Here is a 21,812-nt window from a genome sequence, read left to right on the forward strand (position 1 = left end):
TCTAGCTATCACATATCATCAATGCTCTAGCTATCACATATCAGTTTCATGCTGAAAAAGCTGAAAGTAGCACTTTAGCAAAACATGGAAATATTTTCTAGGCAGAAACTGGCAACACTGATTTTCTGATAATTTTTAGGTTTTACTTCAGAATAGTGTCAAGACAATGTATTGCTGAATAAGTGACAGGTTTTGTCAAGAGTTTTTTTTGTAATAAAGTGTGGGTGTAGATATCAAAGGAAGCCTCCAGGCATACTCAATATCGAGTTATGCATATTTCATAAGCATATTTCCAGATTACCATATTTTATTGTATATGTTTAATAGATTTCAATCCTAAATCTACTTTCCCACACTACCTGTTTCTCATGCAACAGGCCATTTCCAGCTTTTGTTCTTCCAGTTCTGGTGCAGAGACAGCTTTCTGCTGCACCTAAATATTTCACTAAACTTTATCATATTGTTACTATTACATGACATAAGATTTTGTGACTTATTCATGAGCTTAAAGGCACATGAACAAGCTTTTAGTGTGAATCTGATGGTTGGCTGCATGTGCCAATGCTTTTCATCCATATACTGGCCTCCATGGCTATTAAATCAAGTAAAGAAAGGATTAAGTTAAAAGGAAGTTAGAAAGACCCAGATAGGTCTAACTGGCAGCATCTGAAGTTCTATTTTTCATAACAATGACTTGAACTTGGAATCATACAATGGTAATTGCTCATAGCATAATCAGATGAAAAAGGCTGACTAGTCAGTCATTGAAAAGTAACTGGACCTTCATTAGCCACTCAGATGTCACAAACAACACAGAACAGTTCTGGTTTAATTGTAAGGTGGAAAGAGCAACACAAGAGTTTTTGATACATTTGGACTAATCTGGATTTTTTTATATTAAAGCTTCAATATCTTGTTTCTTTGCAGTTTTAACACTCACATCTTTAATTTCTGTTCTTCTGCAAAGACTAGACTTAAATTTAGTTTTAAAATCCTACCTAAACTGAAAATCTGAAATTTTGACAAACTAGGAAGTTGAGAAAAAATAATTTTCTGTTTGGCAAAAAAAAAGCTGTTTTGTTATGAGCTTGATATAGCTAAATATAAAGTTAAACACTATTTCAAAGAAGTCCAAGTATTTGATATAAAAATATCAACTAATTTCCTTTTTTTCCACAATCTTTCTATACAAAAAAATTTGCCAAAATAAATATTAACATATTTACTGTGAGTGGAAGAGGTTATTAAATTCAAGTACTTCATGTCTCTAGACCAGATTAGGTGCTGAGTGTTCTATGTTCTGCATGCTGAAAAGTAAACCAAGAGCATCTATGTGGCTGAATCTAAACCAACATTTTGAGGGAGAGCCATTTCAAAAGGTGCCATGTTTGGAGGTGCTGTTCACACTGTGTGCACACAGGCTGACTCTCTCTCACTTCCTGCAGCCTCTTCCTTTTGCTGGCTGACCTCCATGGATGCTGTGCAGGTTGTTCCCTCTCCTGCCAGTCATCCACCCTCTGGGTAAGACACAGCCTGCATCCCCTTCTAGTTCAGAGATTTGTTGGATGAGACACAAGCCATCAGGTCCTCTGGAGCATCCAGCACTGGAAAATAAACCAAGAAAACAGATGCACACACTTAGCATAGGGAATGCCCTCCTTCCAGGAAACATAAAGCAACTGCTTAAGGTGTATTTCTGACTGAGGCATCTCTAGTACCAGTGAAGCTTCTCTGTCAACTCCCATGAAAGAACCCCACCTTCCTTGTGACCAGTGAGAGTAAAGCAATTGCTCTATTTAATCAAAGTGCGTAGAAGCCTGGTCTTTTTTAGTCATAAAATATGAAGTAAAAACATGATAAAAAATAAAGCAAGTTTTTCTGAAAATTGCAGTATAAATGATGACATTAATGTGAGGAATTTTTTACAGCAGATAGGTCCCTGTGCCTTACATAAGAGAGAAGGAATAACATGAGTTTGTAACCTATTGGTAAAATTATAATAATGATTCTATGTTATTGCAGAGAGATGAAGAGGGAAAAGAGCTTAAGAGAGGTTTTATCTTAGTGAGAGAGTACTATAAAAAGAAGACCAGACAAATAGTCATATATACAATATGATATAATTAATTAGTTTGGCATTATGAGAGAAAGGAAAATATTAATAATTTGTGAACCAGACAGTCATCTTTGCTACAGAATTAAAAGTGAGAAAACTCTTATAAATGCTACCCACACAATCTAACACCTCACCAAAGCTCAACTATGAAACCAGCTTATTCTGCTGATTAGTGCTGTTCTAGCCATCTTTCCTGCATGTAAAACATTAAGTCAGCCAGTTATGAAGCTGTCGAATGTTTCTGAAGTGTCACTTACCAGAAAGATTTGATAACTTACAGAGAAATGAACTGTTTTTCTTCCTGATCTTGATTAAGTACTGCTAACATACCACGTTTTCTGACAGTTTCAATTGTGGATTATTTTTGGTACTTGTTTCCCCACCACTGAGTATTTTTACGACTTTTATCCAGCTCATTGCGTCTATATTTTTTATCTGTATGATGCAAATAAATTGGACCATAGTACCACCAAGACCCTTTGTAGCGCAGGAGAAGAGAAGGCCTATTTTAAATCACCTATTTGTTTGGCTTCAAATGAAGTAGAAAGATGACAATAGCAAGAACTAGCAGCTCTGTCTAGCAGGTAAAAGGCGAGCTCCGAAAGCATGCAAGATGAAAAAAGCTTATCAAAGCTTCTACGGAACTTCAACCACCTCAGCTTTCCCCACACAATAGCACATGGAAAGAGGTATATGGAGTTCAACTGAAGGCCAACAGAGACCCAACTTTTCATGTGACTTTTCACAGGGAGGAAGGATATTGAAGTATTTCTTACAGCTGATGATGTTGCAAGTGCCCAGCACTAAGTGCTGTGGAAGTTAGTACATATCAATCCCCTCACACTTTCCAGTTTGCAGAGGGAAGACTTTCTAGTTTGCACAAAAGTAAGCAGTACTTCTGCTGGCCCCTTTCATCACTAGTTCAAGGAAGATACAAATTCCCAAGGAGAAACTCTACAAACAAGACTAATGTGTAGTAAGATAACAATCACCCATTGAATATAGAACAGGATTAATTTTTTGCCTGTCTATACTGAACTATAAGAGTCTTTGGGGTCTGGCTACTGAGTTTCTAGTTTGAAAAAAACATGGAGTATTTGCTCAGGGTATACATTTTTATTTATATAAAACCAGCAATCCTATATTTTTCATGTCAGTGGCAATCTTGGCCCAAACTTTAATATTCATATCCTATAGAAAACCTAGATCCCAGGCACTGATCTGTCTGGGAAGAATAAAGCGCTCTGCTGCTTGTTCCAGCTTTCCACCCAAGCTGCTGCATCACAGGCTAGACCATGAATGTTAGTAAATCCCACCCACAACACAGCATAGTCCAACAGATGTTACCCTGTTTCAAGTTTTCCCAGTTGTATCATCTGTGCTGTTAGAGGATGTGGTCATCTAAAAGTATCACCTAGTGGAATCATGTAATTATGTGAGAAATTCCATTTTCTTTGAAAGCAAGGTCTTGCTTTTTGCTGAATGAAGCAGACCAAACTGGACGTTTTCATATGCTACTCTTTAAAAACAGCAGTCAGAAAAGAATGAAGAGGAAAAGCCGTCAATGAAGAAACTGAGATCTTTTTGTTCAACTGAAACTTCATAATCACTAAAAAATGTTCAGTGAAATATAAAAATGTGACTGTGATTAAGGCAGCTTGGTATAAAAATAGAAATAGAAATAGAATTGTGTTTGAAAAGTCAAAAAAGGAAAGAATAGTGAAATTTTGAGGAGGTAACAATCTTTTAGTTCATGGAAACATCTGCCATGTTACCTCGCCTGCAATTACTAATGATTCCCAATGAAGTTTTGTTCCTTTCCCAAACTTTTCCTTGCTTCCCCCCTCTAGTAAACAACAAAAATTTTTAATCTGCCTTCAGGCACAATTTTTATAAATCCCCTTCCTGTAATTTCTAAGACCTTTTATCAATAACTGTTATGTGCAGGGGCCCCACTGCTTAGCTGTGATAGAAGCTACCTCAAAATAACTTTTCCATATTCAAGCAAGAATGTAGTTTGCAAATGTCAACAATAAATTGGTTTCAGTAATGCATAAATCCATCTGCTATGCACCAGCCTTCTTTGGTTTGGATTTCCTGTTACAACTCTTGGATACATCATCTGATTCCTGTTTATGCCTCTCCTAGAGGGAGAGCTCTTTAGTCATGGTTCAGACTGTTCCTGTCACAGGCAAAATCATGCATTTTCTGGTTGATTTTTCAGAACTCACTCCCCAGCAATAGCTTTTATCTAGTGAAAGCCTGTTATATCTTACCTTCCAAGGTACTTTGCCTCCAAACTTTACCTCAGTTCCCCACACACATACTCACACTCTTTGGACCTGCAAAGCTCAAAATCAGTACTGAAGCCAGGAATTGTATCAAAGCTGTTAGGAGTTACCTGGCCAATGCCAGCACTGGTTATTGGAAAACATGAAATTAGACCCAAGGGAGTCTTGAGCAAAAGTCAGGACATTAGGAAAGATAGCAATAGGTCAAAAGTGTCTGCTCTTGCATGACCTAGGAGTCCTTGATGATTTTTGTTAAAATGTATTAAGTATCTGTGGAAAATGGCATTAATGGACTTTCCCTACAGACATCAAGGCCTGACAGAGTAGTGAGTTCAGATTTATTCCTTCAAAGAGTGGGGAATCTCTAAACCTAAAATGATAGACTACTCATTGCCTACTCACAGAGTAGCTGTGTGGGAAACCTTTTTCATAGGTTTTTCTCTATCAGATAGGACTCTGAAATTTGAAAATGACAAGGAAAAAAATAGTTCAGATAAAGAAGTGGATGAAAATGAAAGTAGAATATTGGGAGCTGGGAGTGGTGCATGCATATGCCATTGTCTTTGATGCAGACGTGTATACCTGTGAATTCCCACCCATCCAGGCAGAAACTCACACTCTCTGTTTCACAAACAGGCCGACAGATCTCCTAAAGAGGTGAAGAGCACATCAAAAGAAGCTCTTCCTGAACCTCACCAAGCAGTATGGTCTCATAATTTGGCTGTCCAGGTAAGGTACTCGGTTGTGTTTTAAAACTCCCCGTTCTAATGAGCAGAGTTCTGAGACCAAATCCTTTCATCTTTGCTTTGCACATTTTTCCCAGAAAGAGTCATGGTTTCCTCTTTATTGCATATTCTGGGATGTACACTGATCTAGCATTTTCACCTTTCATTTTGGCACTGCTGCAATCTCACAGAACAATTTATTTGACTCGTACATACAACAATTTTGGAGTGCTGATAGTGAAAGATGCTTCTCCCGGCTATCAGGGAAAAGCACAGACCTTGAGGTTCTGTGAAGCATACAGGACAATGGAAATTTCCTGAGGTCTGGGCTCTTCCCTCACCAGAGCTAGCTGCTACATGAACCATAGGGAGGTAGGTATAAATATCATCTCTGCAGGTACTTAGGCTCCACTCATCTCTGTAGTGCCAGATATGAATGATGAGAATATGATTGTCAATAAAATCTGAACTGAAATCTCACTTTGGTCTTCACTGCCACATCTGCTGATTTGAGTGCACCTACTACCCTGCCAGAAAATTCAAAAGGGGAACCTGGCTTAGAACAAAAAGTAATAAAGCATTATATAACATTCTGCTCAGTGGTAAGGAAAGCCAAAGAAAAATAAGCACTACAGAAACAAGAGAAGGTTGGAAATAGTAACAACTAAGGATGAAGAGAAGATCAGAACAGAGAATCTGGGCAAAATAATTTCTTATAAGATAATTAATAAACACCATAATTTTAGAGATTAATAAGATAATTAATAAGCATCAATAATTATTTAAGTGCAGGAGGCAAACACAAAATGTTGCTACTACCATATGTAAGACTATTGTTTCTGTTCTGCTCTCACAAGACCTTCACAATTCAGCTATTTTAGTAACCTGTTAGTTACTTATGGCAGAATTCTTCCCTGGTTGTTGCAGACTGAATGTCTCAAGGAAACACAGGTGTACCAAAAGGAAATTGTCCAGGTGGATGCAGAAGGCCTAGTTATGGTCAACTTAATGGTCAGAAATAGAGGTGAACTGGAATATGCACAGGTTCTGTGGTGACACAGATTCACAGCCAGCTGTGGCCAGATGTCATGATGTTGTGGATACAGATCCAAAGCATCTCTTCACCCAGGAGGGATAAGCTTGGAAAATAATGAACTTGAACTGCTTTTAGATTGCTTAAGAAATATAAGTATAGAGAAATTGTCAAGGAAAGGAAATAAAAGAAACAGTTGATTCCTGACTAGAGCTCAGACACATGATTCACTACTTGCTATGGTGGAAAAAAATTGCCCTGGATAATTATTCATGCTTCCTACAGCTTCCACAAGTGGATCCATGGGTCAAACCTATTTTTCATCATGGAGTCATGGAATACACTTGCCTGATCAGGCTGCACCTCAAAGGGCAGAAGTTCAATCATTTTGCAGTGACAATAGATATATGATCTTTTACCATTTTTTATCCCCAAAACACTGGATTGTGAAAAATTGGGGGAAAATACCAGACTAATGTCAGAATACTAAAATACCTTGAAAAGAAAGATATGTCATCAGATGCTACTTTTGCTTAAAGCAGCACTTGTATATCAACACTGAGAGAGCAGTTAGCACCTGCAAACACTGGCAAATTGAGAATGTGAATGTGTCTTTGCACAGTTGGAGGTGGTGCCAGATGAATGGGCAAGAGAGGGAAAGCAGGCTAAAAGAGCTATGAGATTTGGTGTTCTGGGAGCTGTTGCCACAACAAGAACATAGAATAAAGGGCTCTGGGGTTTGGCTGCACAGCTGTGCAGCCAAGAGGATGGATTCACAGCTGTGAAACAGGCACATGCTGCCAGTGTTTTGGATTGCAAGGTGAAATTTTGATAGCAAAGAATCATATTAATAGATAGTAGCTGAGAATTCTGAAATTGTTTTAAGCTCCAGCAGCTTTGTGTGTTGACTGGCATTTAGTGAGTGAGAGTGTCAGAGTGGTGCAAAGAAAACAGGATTTGAAACTAGGACAAGGTTTTTCTTTAAACATGTACAGGAGGTGCTGTCAAAGACATTAAAGCTACCTTCTGCAAGTGAGTAACTCTGATGGAAGTGAAAACACGATTGGTAGAATGTCTGAAGCACAGCACAACAGCTGTAACTAGACAAATAGAACTGACAGATTGTAATGGTGGCTGGCTGAGGAGGAAAGCTGAGAACGGAAGTGTTGGCATGAGCACACAGGCTGTCTCTGAAGGGCAAAACACAGGGTCAGAGAGGATAGGTTCATGTTGTCTTCTCTGCTTTCTAACATGTAGCCACTTCCTGTTTCTCATTATTCTGAGAATAGTGAACAAGAAATGAACTCAAATTTGGGCAAAGCTTCAAGGTTTTTATTGAATGGTACATAACTAATAAACAAGATTATACACTGTCAGTATTTTCATGGAAAATAGACTTTTTAAATACAGCAACATACTTCTGCCTTTTGGATAGATGCTAATTTAGCATTTGTAAAACACAAGGCCCCAGCAGAGCTGGAGCATTCTCCCAACAAGAGGGGTCCTGCTGGTGCCTTTTCTCTAACCCAACTGTCAGCACTGGCTGAGAGACCATCAGTCAGCTCCATCACAGCACTTCTGGGACACAATGCTACTCAAGAGAGCTAAGATCAGGCTTCTAGAGCAGCAGTGTCATCAGTGCCAGCCTATGGGGAGGCCTCTGTGGAAGTGCAGAGCACTAATGCCAGAAATGGAACTAATAAATATCAATGCAGGAAAAAAGTCAACATTCCTTTGTACATTAGTGTGCTCTCCTACCTCTCCCCCCAGACTTGTGGATCAGCCTTGCAATGACACACAAGTCTCTGTGATAATAGTGTTTGGATTTAAGTTGATCAGTAGGCATGATGAAATTTGACAGTAAGATGCTCAACTGCAACAGCAATAGCTCTTAATGCTACACACTTACATATATATATATTACATATTGGTACAATACATCTCAAAAAAGTCAATGGCCTAATGTAGCCATCTTTATGTGATAGGGTTAATCTTCAAATATGAATACATATGCTATTTATTTTCCTCCAAACCATTGAAGTTACAAAGAATATTCTCTCACCTTCCTGTATGCCTTTTGTAAAAAGACAGTTAATTTATTTCTTTAACTGAAATGAATTAGCAGACACTGCATCCCAGCTAGGAAATGGTTTCTCTCCTTCCTTGTTACAGTTAACAGTGATGTGGAATGGAATCACTTTTTTCTCTAGCTTTTCAGAAGGCATTTTCACATAGACTCCAGTAGTGAGACATCGTCTTCTCTTTATCTGTAACATATGGGAAGAAAGTAAAATAAACAGGCAAACACAGCATAATCATTGAGCAGCACATTTTAGAGAAACCAATGGATATTCTTCCTTTACTGAGTAGAATGTATTCTAGACACCTTTCTCTGCTTCTTAATAGAAGATCTGTTAAGAGCATTTGATGGAGGATCAGGATGTACAGGGGCTATTTATACAAAGGGGAAAAAAAGAGTCCTGCCATTCATTTAGCTCCTTGAAGGTGCTTCTGCTTCAGAGTTTAGTGTTGGTTCAAAGCTAGGAGTGTTCACACCTGACAGCTTCATTTACCTTCTAGGGACAAGGACTGATTGAAAAATCATTGTTTGGTTTCAAGCTCAGGTTCATTTCTAGCAGACTATGAGTGCTGCACACCCCTGTTGGAAAAGGCAACCCAGGCTTACATTTTGCAGACTTTTGTGCAGACATTTCTAGCTGTGAAATAAGAAATGCTTGAAGTTACACTTCCCCTATCCAAGGAGAAGGTTGTTTAAATTTGCTTTGCAGAGGTGAACGATGAGAAAAGGAAAAAATTAAATTCTGGGATTTTGTGCGACTCATTTGTGAAGAGAGAGTACACGTGAAGACTGTTGCCTTCATTCCCAGAAGTATCCAGGATTTTGCCTGGTTTTAAGCATCCAGCCCTAAGCCAAGGCTCAGTCCAGCTGATGGAAGCTGGCTGCTTTCTAGTATGCTGGCAACACAAATGAGCCATAAATAAATATAAGTAGCAGGTCCAGCAAGTTCTCTTATTTTGCATTATTGTAATAACATTGCACTTGCAAAGTGGAGCATCCCAGTGGGTTTGTTCACAGTGTTCTTCCCTGTTCTCATTTCTTTCTCCTTGTCCTCATCACACAAAGGGGTATTATTAGCAGAAGGGGGCTGAGTTGATGGGACTTACCGCTTTGCCCACAAGAACGGCTGAGATGATGACACTGTAAAGAAAAAGTCCTGAGGCAGTAGCTCCTAATACCCAGAGGTATATGGCAGTGTCTGGACAAGGTTCTGGATCTAAAACATATGATATCACACATGTCACGTCACACATGAGTCTCATAAGGAAGGCCCTAGAGTCAGTGAGTCAGTCTCTACGCTGCTTTTCTCTAGCATGTGCTATCCCAGGATACCACCAGGACTGAGCTCTGAGTCGCTGCCTACTCAACCTCCAGTGAAAAGAGTTTTTATCTGTAGAAGAGCTCACACCTTACTCTGACTTTTGCACTTCTGTATCTAACTGCCTAGACATAGGTGTACACTACATGGTGTTGCTTATGCTCTCATTCCTTGGCTATGACTATGCTTGCTTTGGGCATCTGCAGGGAGACCTGGAAGAAATAAGAGCTAATCAAGATTTTCAGTGCTGAAACCAGTATTCACCCTCACTTCTTACAAACAGAACTCTGAAGACCTTTGAGATGTAATAGCTGCTCCCTTAACTTGGAAGTATCCCAGTACTGTGAACCTGCTTGCCTTACCAATGACATAGAGATGTGTGCCGTTCCCCTTGTTCATGAAGTAGGGTGGAGGGTACATCCGCTCCATCTTGCAAATGTAAAGCCCGGTGTCATTTGCTTGCAGGCCAGCCAGCGTGAGGGTCACATTGTTTTGGCCCGGGGTAACATGGCACTGAATGATCTTTTTCACAAAGAATGTTTCGAACTCCGTGGTGTATGATGAAGCACAGATTTCTGTGGTCTGGTCACCAGTCTGTTTAAGCAAAGTCACTCGAATTTCCTTTGCATTCCCGATGTTCTTGTATTTACACACCAAGCTGGCAACTCCTTGCCTGTTGGCCAGCACAATTGCTGGCTGAGTCACTTCCATTACTGTAAGGAAGTAAAGAGTGTGATGGTAAGTGAGCAGTCAAGAAAGGATCTGGAGTCATTTACTTCAAACCTGTACAGCAGGAAGGGAGTTCTGCCACCTCCTGTTATCCATGGGTGATTCCTAGAAATGCTGTTTTCAAAGAAGGGACTCCAGGACCACAATTCACATTAGCAGTGCAATAATATTCTTTAAAAAGTTCAAGAAATGCTTTGAGTACTAAAAATTATATTATAAATCTCAGCAATTACTTGTTGCTTAAATAGTAGGTTATTTGGGCCCTTAGGTAATAAATGGCTTGCATGCTTCAGTTTTCCTCAACACCATCTTCTTATTAGACATAAGATAATAAAAAAAAATAGACTACAGATGATAAGGTTGAAATTTTAAATTTAAAATCAGACTTTTAAACCACAATTTCTGCCTAGTAGAAATATATTTACATTTAGGAACAAAAAAGTCGACATCCTGTATGGAACATGGAACAAAATTATTTAGGTAGCAGTAAAACTGAATAGAAAATCTGTCTGCATACTTTTGTTTCTGATCTTTTCTCTCCTTACTTTTATCTAGCCACTCCCAAGCCACAGTATACACAGCAACAATATATACCCCAACCTAATATAACAGCACATAACAAAGCCTGATGAACAGACTGCAAAAAAAATCTTAACGGGAAATTATTGTACCATGTAAAACCTCACTGACAGCTTTTTGCAATTTCCATACTTTATCATGACACATGATGAGATGGCACTGTCTTTTGCTTTAGTAAGCTGTGAAGACTCAGCATTGTTTTTTCAATCTCATTTTATATCAGTCCATTTTGGAGCAGGGTTTATCTTGTCAGTTCTGCAATGCAAGAATTCCAGATGAAGAGCAGAATTTCTCCATGCATTCAAATCCCTATACCCATGTTATCAGCTGTCACAACCTCACTTGCAGGACCTGGTTTTTCAAGACGTTTTCTTCCTTCTGGAGCTACTCTGAATGTTGCCCAGTGTCCCTGCAGATAGTACTGCTCTAAAGTCTGTGTCTGGTTTTCCAGACATCTTGCAGTGCACCAAGACCTTGCTCCCATTAGTCCTGTGTGTCACCCTGTTGTACCAAGTCTGTCTCCTGCAAGGACTTGAAACTGAAAACAAGTCAACAACCCCAGATACCTTGCCTCCTTCATCTACCCACCTTCAGCAGTGGCAGTGGCTGTGCAGAGAAAGCCCACGGTGACCAATATTGAGAGCATTCCTGTGCTGGGACAGGCTGAAGGTGCTGATGCCTTTAGGCTTTAAGACAAGCTGGAACTCTCAGGACTGGAAAAGAGGTGACACCTTTCAGGATACTGAATCTTCGAAATGTTTGAACCCACACAGAGCCAGTGTGTATATATAGCTTTGATCCCAGATGCTGTACCTGAAAGTAGTATGAAGCTTTGTTTTGGTTTTACGAGAAAGGAAGCAGTGGGTTTGATTAGTACGTGCACAGTTAACCTCAAACAGCATGAACAAAAACAACTATTCAGCACATGGAAAATATATATTCAATCTGAAACTGCCATCCATTCTGCTTTAAGAACTGTGGGAGGAAAGGTAATCATCATTAGAGCAGTTCAGGCCCTTTGGAGGTGCCAGCTTGTAGAATCATAGCACTTACATTTTAGCAATCATCAGGTATTTCCGACCAGGATAACATACAGAGAACTGTACTTCTGCCCAATGTGGCACAGTGAATCCCTGCAAACTAGATTTTTTATGGAGGACTTGCCTCCACCCCAAATTTCTTTGCTTGCTTTAATACTAGTGCTTTTGATGTTTAAAAATTGCTACCCCTTCTAAATACTGATTACACTTGCAATTACTTCATCTTTTTGTATCAGCAATGTGACTTGAATCATAACCCAACCTCTTTAAGCTTTCCTGTTTCCAAGAAAAAATTATCTAGGTTTATAGCTAATGACTTCCACATCTATACAGAACTTTGCTACCTATGGACTTTACTGCCTAACTACCTTGACATCAATGCTGAAAAACACTGCAGGAGCTTTGATTATTGCTATCACTGCTTAGAACACCTGCGTCATTTCAAACCTCAGTGAAACAGCTTTTGCTCATGGACCTTTTAAAAATCATGTAGGCTCTGAAAATTGTTTTGCTTTTTTATATGATAAGCTGTCACATCCCTGAATCATTGCCTAAAGAATTCCATAAAAATGAGAGGTCACTTCAGCTATCCTGAAGGTCGGCATTCTTTTTTTTTAACCCACACTTTGAGAAGTTCTTTTAGAAGGCGTTTAATCATTTATATATGTAGATCTAGCAGATTGCAAAGACCTGCTTTTGCTCTGTGACCTAGAAAAATTAACAGCATTAGTTATTGAACACTAGCCAGCCCAATCCAAAGATCCAGGATAAATACTTAGTCTTCAAATCACATAAATCGTTAATGATATAAATAAGCTTACTGCTTCCATACCTAGGTTATGCAATATTTGTTTGTAATGACAGATTCACAGTCGTTTTAATCTTAACCAGCATTCAAAACAGAACTGATGATAAAAATACTGCTATGGGAAAATGAAAAACTGCACCCTAATAATGAGACAGGAACATACTGTATTACTGGTTAGACAAGCTTAAATCAATTTTAATATTAAATGTAAAATAAATGCTATTGCAATATCATGCACCAGAATATCAGTGACATTTATGGCATGAAATTACCAGTTTATGCCTGGCATTTTCATATCCAGAGTAGTAACTAAATTATCTGCCCTTTGTATCTTTTGGGCTTGGGTTTTGCATGCAGTTAAACAAATGATGCATTTGAATTTCATCAACTATGGTGTCATCTCCTGATAATTGATTGAGACTGCAAATGGATGGTGCAATTAGCCACTAAACACTGGCAAAGGATTGCCATGTAAAACTCAGTGCTCATGCCACACATACCCATGGGATCTTGCCCTGCTAGAGTGACAGGCAGCACTCTGGCACTCCTCTCTCTCCTGTTTGAGACTGCTCTAGCAATCTTTGTTTCCAGTGGTACTCATGTACCACTGGAAACAGTGTACTCATGTTTCTTGGCTGTTTTGTTCTCAGGATGCATTTTCAGATCCACAGCTTTTTCCTTTTTACCCTTGTTCCTTCTTAAAAGCCTTGTGTTATGATTAATACTCTTCTAAGTAAAGCACAACCTGTCTCCCTTTGGAGTCTCTTGAAGTCGTCTCTGTCTTCACTGCCCAAGCAAGCCCAGGCTGCTTTGGTTATCCCTTCCAATGGATGATTACCTTGCCATGGTGCCTTCTACCCTTCCTAATCAGACTTTGGCTCTTGGGTTAATGTATGCAGACAGCAGGTAGATCATGCAGTAGAAGAGATCTTTTTCCAAATAAGATCTCATTTTCACTGCTCCCATCCTTTCCAGCTCAGTTACAGCATGGAACAAGGTACTGATAACAGAAGGTGTTCTCCACTAAAATGAAATCCACAAAAATCACTAGAGACACCTTTTCTCTCCTCTTTGTCCCTTATCTAACTACTCTTCAGCTGGTCAAGAGTCTCTGGACTTCTGCTTGCCCTTCCTTCCCTGAATATATCATATGAAAAATGCAGGCCATGCTTTGTGGGCTACAGCCACTGGACCTATCTTACCTAGTTACTGCACCTTCTTGTCTGTGTAGTCTGGAATCTTCCTGTCCTGACTCTTTTATCTTGGGAACTCTTCATCTTTCACCCTTTCCCATGAATGGAACCTTACACATGGTTTAGTGGCCAGACAAGGGAATGGCTGAAAGAAGAGCCCTAATTTTGACTTTGAGATTCAGGTCTTTAGAGTGAGGTTATTCCTCAGGCTGTTTCTAAAAGCTTGTGCTTTGTGCTCCAAAAGATCAATACAATATTCTTCTTCCCTTTAATGCACTTACTTATACTGTAGTTCTCTTTGTTCTTAGGGGTGTTATTAATTCCCATGTCACAGAAAACCTTTATACTTTACATATGCTACCACAGCAAAGTGTCAGAGCAGGGGAGAGGACTGAGGTCTTGCAGTGCAACCCTTAAAAAAAGGGTTCATCTTAGGAGTCGCTTGGGCTTCACGACCTCTTTGAACTTAGCTGAGGGAGGAACATGCAGTTTTACACTGGACTGCACTACTGTGATTACTCAGATTGCTAGGAAGTTAAATAACTAGGTTTCTCATATAAGTTTCTTTCTCATTTTGGGTTAGTCACTTGCATTCTAGTGATTTGCTTTTCTTCACTGAACACTTATTAGGGCAAACCTTCCTGCTGATACCCTGTCAGAATTCCCATTGCAAAATGTTTTTATTCACAAAATTATTTTCACACTTGTAAGCCTGTCTCATGATGCCCATGGTTTTTTTCTGTGACAGGAACTTGCTTGGTAAATTGCTTGAGATGTAATGGGGAGAAGAAATTCTTATAATTTGCATAAGTATCTGGTTTCAGGATATTATGCTAAACTCAAAATGTGAGATCATGTCTTACTATGTTGAACAGTTCACATTTTTACCACGTTCGTTTGCCACAAACCTATTGGGGTTTCAAAGTGCTCTGTCATTTGAAAAAAATCCAGACCTCTAAGTGGTATGGCTGAAGAAAAAATTTTTTGCACAAAACAAGAGGTAAAGAGAAAAGGAAATAACAGAGTGACTGGAAAAATACTGTTTCATTACTATTAAAGGACTAAAACCTGGTAAATTTAAGTGAAGGCCTAGATATAAACAAGTTTGGTGGATCAGACTTAGTTCCTGAAGGAATCACAATCCACATCACAAAACTACTAATTTTTAAGTCTCTCATAATTGTTGCCTTTTTCTCAGCTTTTAACCTGGTTTTGTAAATGCTGCTCTCCAATCCTAAGCCTGTGCCCTCAATCCAGCCTCAGAAGAGGTGAGAACAGCATTAGCTGAGGAATTCTCTTTCCACTACTTCTTAGGGCACACGGGGTTTGGTGTTCTTGTGAGCTTCTGCTGATGAGTAGATTGTCCAAAAAGATTTAAGATGGGGGTGAATATTTGAGTGTCGTTTTTCTTTCTGATACAATCATTGGTATTTCTTTTCTGGAAGCTAGGCTTTGTTTCCCCTACAATAAAGTCAATTATATCCAAGCTTTCCTGATATTCACAGCATCTATAATTATCTAACACAAAAGTAAAATTTCTTTCCAACTTTTTAATGCTACCAGTTCTCAGTTAGCCTTGAGTGTCTGCATTCTAGCCCTTACCTTGCTGGGTTTGCTATATGTTGTCTTGAGCCATCTATATCCCAGTAGCAACCATACTGTGTGAATGTATTGCCTCCACCCCATCCTTATGTAGCTTATGGTCAAAATGTAAGATCTGGGATGTATGGAAAGAGATACAAACAGAAGTAAGAGGAAATTGAGACACAGGACTGAGAAACAACACAGGCAAAAGGTCTTCACACACTGACTTCCTTATTCTTTTCCAGTTTCCTTCAGGGGATTGTGGCAAGGGAAAGATTTTAGGACAAATTTTAACAGAGACCATAAGTGTCTTGGCAGATGTTTAACAACTTTCCTTTACTGCAATGAGTTTTCCAAAGAAGAGCTCCACATATTTGTTGTTTCTAGACCAATCACTTGGGATTGAGCATAGAATAAAGCAGGTACCTTCACCTCAAAGCAAAGACTGAAAACTAGTCTGTTTTCATGAATAAGCAGAGAAGAACCAAAGGAACCCCCCAAGTCTAAAATTAAGATTTAAGTGTATTCCATGACTGGAGAAGTACTGGAGAAATGTTTTACTTCCGCTTTCCTTTATTTCTTTAAGCATTGCAAAAAGGAAAAACAGCAAGAGGTAGACATATTTCTGAGTCTCTGGCTCTGACATTGCAGCAGTTTGAATTTAATAAGGGACACAAGAATAAATAATAAAGTTTGCTGAAAACATATAAGAAATTACATTCTAATCAAAAATGAGATGGGTAAGAAATATTTTAAAAGGGTAGAGATGAGGAGCATAATTAAGAGCCTATTTCCAGTTTACACAGGGTTAATTAAGTCCCTGATGTGTAAAAAAAATAAAAATAAAAAATTATGGTATTTCAATCTAATAAAATCAAAACAGGGCTCATGAAAAACATAGAATCAAACCTTTATAAAGCAAAGGACTCAATGAAGTTTACATAAAGGGGATAGTGCTCCAGCTCAGTAGACTTATGGAGAATCCAAATGTTTGAAAGACAGGAGATCTGGCAAAGAAAGGCATTTTCATAAGCTCACAGAGTGAAGTTCATCCAAGGAAGGGCATGGAGCAGATTCTAAAGTACTACTTTGAATTAATGACAAGTGAGTAATGAAGGTCAACTTCGTTTGCCAAAGTCTAGAGGCAATTTCGGAAGAGTGGATGTGAGCTGATAGTTAGAATGGGATGGGCTAGAAAATGAAAGTAAATTGAATTAAGTTAAATTAAGGGAGAAGTCAGAAATGTAGCAGAAGGCAGAAGTCACTGGATAGGCATAAAGAGAATGACAAGGTGTTGAAACTGACAGATTCACGTTAACATTTGGAATACACAGCATTGAGCCAACATTTGTCAAGGCCAGCAGAGATTGTTTCAGCAGTTGAGGTGAACAAGAATCATGAGCTAAGGCTTCTATAGGTATTTGGTCACATTCAACTTTGTCCACCTTTTGTCTGATTTGCCTTTGCAGGGACTAGATCTCAGAAGTAAAGCACAGTATGCATCTCTTCCCAGGGGCACACTGAGTTTGGGAAGACAAGCCACAAGCCTTGGACATTTTAGGGGAACAGCTTCTATGTGGAAATCTCAGATGGCTTGTAGTAAGATGGAGGCAGAGAAATGAGAATACCAAGGGGGGAAAGGATGTTCTGGCAGAAATATGAGTGGCTGGATCAGTGAAGGGTACATGTAGCTTTTTTTTGCTTTCAGATGTCACTGTTTGGCTGAGTGAAGTATATTCCGAGATAAAACCTGCCCAAAAGTCTCTTATGAGTGAAAAAACATTTCAGTGAAGACCAGATAATGCACCACCTGCATCTCTGTCAATAATGCTCTTTAAATTTTGCATGACAGAGCTAGGCAATACAGAAACTCAGCACTGAGGGATGGGGACCATTTCAGAATCCCTCCTTGCTATAAACCTTGCCTTGCTTTTCTGTTTCAGACACCTTCTCCTTGCCTCTTTCATTGCAGTTTTATTTACAAAAATCATAGAATGAATAGTGGCTTTATCACAGATTGTTTATTCAGGGCTTGTATGAGAATGTATAATCCTGGGAATTATGTCTAAGATCTGTAGGGTTGATGTCCTGATTTAAGGAACTTTAATGTTCAATCTGTTTGCCTCTGGTCCATGCCACCACATGTTACTGACAGTTTACAGTGATGTATGTAAGGATTATGAGTTGCCATTAGAATGGTTATTTAATCATAGGCTGGGGGCTCTGGAAAACAAAGATACAGATTTTCAAGCAGAGGATTGTAGAATAAATTCCAGACTTTGCAAGAACCTTTCTGATTTTGAAGTGTAGCAGTTGCAAAAATAATTGTCACTCCATAAGGCAGACATCTCTGCAAATGGGATACTATAGCCAAACAGTGGCTTTATGGCTGGCATCAGCAAACTAAAATGAGGTCCTGTACCTTCCAAAATGTATCAGCTGCAGGATTTATTGTTCAACACACTCTTCCCCACAGAATCTGATCTCATGTATAAAGCCTTACTCTTGGAGTAGTGATAACTCAAACTCCCTTTGTCTTCCCTAGTTTATGAAATATTTGAAACTGTATTTCTAGGACTTAGCAATTGCCCTTTCCCAAAGTGCCTACCAGGGCTAAGTAAAAAACAAATCCCTGAAATATCTGAAAGGCCAGATGTGCAAGGGGAGGCTGAAGTCTTTCATTAGCCAAAGTGAAGTTTGAAATAGCTGACAAGCTCAGAAGCTCAGAAGCTCCTTCTTACTCTCCCTCTTTGCTGGCAGGTATTAGCACTCCCTACAAGGTTTGTTTTTCTCATATTCTTAGACAGTCACATCATAGCAACTCTTAAGGATATTCACTGGAATGTGTGAGTGTGGCCAGCTTGCTCTTCTGGTTATTTGAGTACTGGATAATGCCTGCTGTAAGGCCTCTGACTTCAGTGAGCATTTAACTTAAGTGCTTCACCACAGCTCTAGCTGGTTCCTCCCACTGTCATACCTGAAAACCCAGCTAGGAAATCCTACATTTTAAAATTCAAATCCATCCTCTAAAAGAATTCTTTATGGTTGACAACAGGGATGACACACTACAAGGTATGATAGTGATCCATTTTGTTGGCCTGTGTCCTAGGGATGAAGAGGAGAATCAAAGAAGTTTGCAAATGTATTCCTAGAGGGGAAAGAAATTATGAAAAAAGGCTGCAAAATTAGTAAGAGAGGATGGGCTTGTGGGTAACATACCACTTGGGGAATTATTCTTTTCAGTATCAGTGAGCTTATATCCAGTACACACAAAGAAAACAAATGGGTTGGATGGGGACCAATAAAAATCAAACTCTAAGCAATATAGGAAGACATTTTGAATTTTACAATTTTGAAGAAATGCTGAAGGAAAAAGGAAATTTTTTTAGAAAATGCATGTACCCATTTTCATAAAACTTTTTTTTAAGTCCCCCACAATATAGTTCATTTTAAAATCATTAGATCTTTTGCAAAAAAAGACCCAGCAGTATCTTAAATACCAGCAAAATATATTTTTTCTTTTTTGTGTCTAGAATCAATAATAGATGAAAGGAGGAAAAGGTGAAGGGAACCTTTTTCAGCAAAAGCAACTCTAGCTAAGCAAAGCTTTCTTGAGAAAGTTTCACTTCCTAAGGTTTTTTGCTATGTTTGCTCATTTAAATGGCCATTGTATTAACCCACTTTTTGAGAGTTTCAAATGTCAGCAACTAACTGATGCCATTTAGAAAAAGTAGAAGAAAGCAGACTGCCTGGTTCTCATTAATCTAAGCACATCAACAAATTTGCTGCCACAGCCTTGTAATTGCTGTTCCTGCAGTAGTACGTGCTTCGTGTATCAGCCTGTGCTGGGTTATTGCCAGGGGTCAAGATTCAGTGAAAGTACATGTATGGTATCTCTGTATTAGAGACTTGGGCTAGAGGGGTTAAGCAGGAGTCAGTCTCCCTTCATTACCATTCCTTCAGCTACTGAACTACAGCATTGCCCATTCCTGCTTGAAGGGATTTAACTACAAATGCTCTCTAAGAGCACTTTTCTTGCTGCTCTTTTAATACTGCATCCTGAAACAGAGTAGTTTCATTTTCAAGCTATTTAATGGTAGATTGTGTAGAAGTCATAATGCACTGAGCTGGCAAATGCAGGCTCTGGAGAGGATGCAGCAATAATTTCTGTCTCTGACTTGGCAGTGACTGGTTAGTGTTTTTTTAAACTCCCTGGGCCACTGAGGAGCTGGAGACACATGGAGCTGCAGGCTCTGGAGTCTTGAGAAATTTGTATTTGCCTGATATACTGTCAATCCTTGGAATGGGGGCTTTTGTTTTTGAAATAAACTTCTGCAACCAAAAGTTTAGGACAGGAGATTGTAATACACTTCAGGAGCTTGGCCAGTACAATCATATTCTTTAATAACATGGAAAAAAAATCAGAATTTCACATTTAATAATTCTCAAATTTTTTTTTCAAATTAAATTATTTTCTTTTTCTTTCAAAGCATTATTTTCCTTCCAAAACCCCTCTATTTTTAAATATTCAACAATATTTAAATAGTCACCATCCAAATCAGGTCTTAATTGGTTTAGGATTAAATGTCTGTTTTGAAGCCTCCAAATTATTATTTGTTTTAATTTCTATTCACAAAAAAATCTTTTTTTTTTTTTCCTTTCGGTCTGACTGAAATGAGCCCTCTTGACTTTCCAAATTTGCCAATGAAACACAAAAACTAATTATTCATTGAGTTCCAATGAACACCCTTCATAAAACTTCCGAATTATGCAAATGAATCACCTTCTGGGAAATAGTTATAGGTCATTTTATGGTAGAAGCTTGAAATATGACTCAATGACTCTCACTTGCACACTATAACCCTCCTCACTCACTTGATTATTTAGACTTTTGCCCTGTCTATGGTTTTGAGCTCATTGCCATCCTCCTCCATACCACCATCAATCTTCTCTAGTTTTCTTTTGCTTACAAAAATTGTTCTTTATCTTTTGAGATATCAAATGCTGCCATCCTGTGAGGCAAATGTAACTGAGAGGACAGAAATGGTTACATGACTTGGTTCCTGAAGTTCCTTGTAAAACCTGTTACTACTCGGATGGTGTCAGCAGAAAGGACAAGGAGCAGCCAGCTGTCCCTGGGGTACCCTGACACCCCCAGCTAGCACCAATACAGGGATGACAGGGAGAGCAGGGAGAGCAGGCCTGGTCTGCCAGCTGATGTTGCTCAGGATCTCTAGCAGGGCAGGAATTCTTTTTGGCAATAGGTGGAGGGATTCTCTTCACAAAGGTCTGTCCTTGCAGGTGAACGCCTAGGGAAAACGAACACCAAGAAACACACCAGAACTGAGACACACAAGGTCAAACTGAGGGACCAGAGGCAGAGGAGGGAAATGAAGAAGCTTTGATTTCCCCTTCCTTTTGCACCCACCCCGATTTCTTCATTTCCCTCTTCTCTGTGCCCTGCGACTGCAAACACTGCCACCAGTGAGTGTGGTGGGAAGCAAGGGCTGCCAGCTTCCTCTTTACTGTCAATCAATGCCCTCCTGAAGTGAATCACTGTCAGTCCCTCCCCAGCAGTCTCTCTGAAGGACCCTGGCCTCTTTCACCCTCATGCTGCCAGACATTTCAGCTGACCTTGAATAGGAACAACCCTGCTTCTTGCTTTAGTATTGCTGCTTGCAATTTGCACAAGAAATGTTCTCTTTCTTGCACTTCTCACTCATATATAGGACCAGTGAGACCTCAGGGTGGTATCCCAGGTACCCCAGCTGGGCACAGGTCCTTCCCTTTGCACTAAAATGGACAGCAGCCATCTGCATGCTGTTTATATAGAAACCCATTTGCTCAATGATTAATCCATTATTAACTGCATTTTTAGTTAACCTGGATTTGCTGTTACTTGGATTCACTCAAATAAGTGCCCACAGTTTCTTCAAGGCTTTTCCTCTGTTACCCAGTTTAATAGCAAATATCATAAAGGCCACATCAAGCCTGTACACTCCTAGCTGTTTAAATGTCTACCATAATTGTCCATGTCATTGTTGGACATTTTCTCCCCTTGATGGGTGGAACTTTCCTACAGGAGTGTATGCCTACAGCAACCAGCAGGAAAGGGAAGGCAGATGATAAGGTATTTTGTTGTCAAGGGTAGATTGATACTTCAAATCCAATGCCAGTCCTTGAAGATCAGGCAGCAGCGGAGCTTAGCCAAGGGCACCTTATCCTCTGAGTTGCACTTCAGGGACATTGTGAAGCCCAGACAATCAGCATGCCTTAGTGGCAAATCATGTTTCATGTAACTTGATTTCTGGTGAAG

The 21,812-nt window shown here is 39.3% G+C and overlaps 2 protein-coding genes across 2 annotated transcripts in view; one reads left to right on the top strand and one right to left on the bottom strand.

Annotated features, from left to right (window-relative positions):
* The first annotated feature begins 5,052 nt into the window (after positions 1-5,052).
* Positions 5,053-21,812, top strand: part of RAPH1 (Ras association (RalGDS/AF-6) and pleckstrin homology domains 1) — a 184,430-nt gene continuing 167,670 nt past the window's right edge. The window contains exon 1 of the mRNA XM_077181324.1: positions 5,053-5,136. The gene's annotated coding sequence lies outside the window, so the exon portion shown is untranslated. The remainder of the gene's footprint in view (positions 5,137-21,812) is intronic.
* CTLA4 (cytotoxic T-lymphocyte associated protein 4) lies at positions 7,591-11,594 on the bottom strand. The gene is made up of 4 exons (XM_054636727.2): positions 11,460-11,594; positions 9,926-10,276; positions 9,352-9,461; positions 7,591-8,432 (listed from the first exon to the last, which is right to left on the bottom strand). Exons 1-4 carry the CDS (start codon positions 11,515-11,517, stop codon positions 8,262-8,264), a joined length of 690 nt encoding a protein of 229 aa, XP_054492702.2. The 5' UTR covers positions 11,518-11,594; the 3' UTR covers positions 7,591-8,261.

The sequence above is a fragment of the Agelaius phoeniceus genome, chromosome 7, assembly GCF_051311805.1.
Source record: "Agelaius phoeniceus isolate bAgePho1 chromosome 7, bAgePho1.hap1, whole genome shotgun sequence".
NCBI classification, from domain to species: domain Eukaryota; kingdom Metazoa; phylum Chordata; class Aves; order Passeriformes; family Icteridae; genus Agelaius; species Agelaius phoeniceus.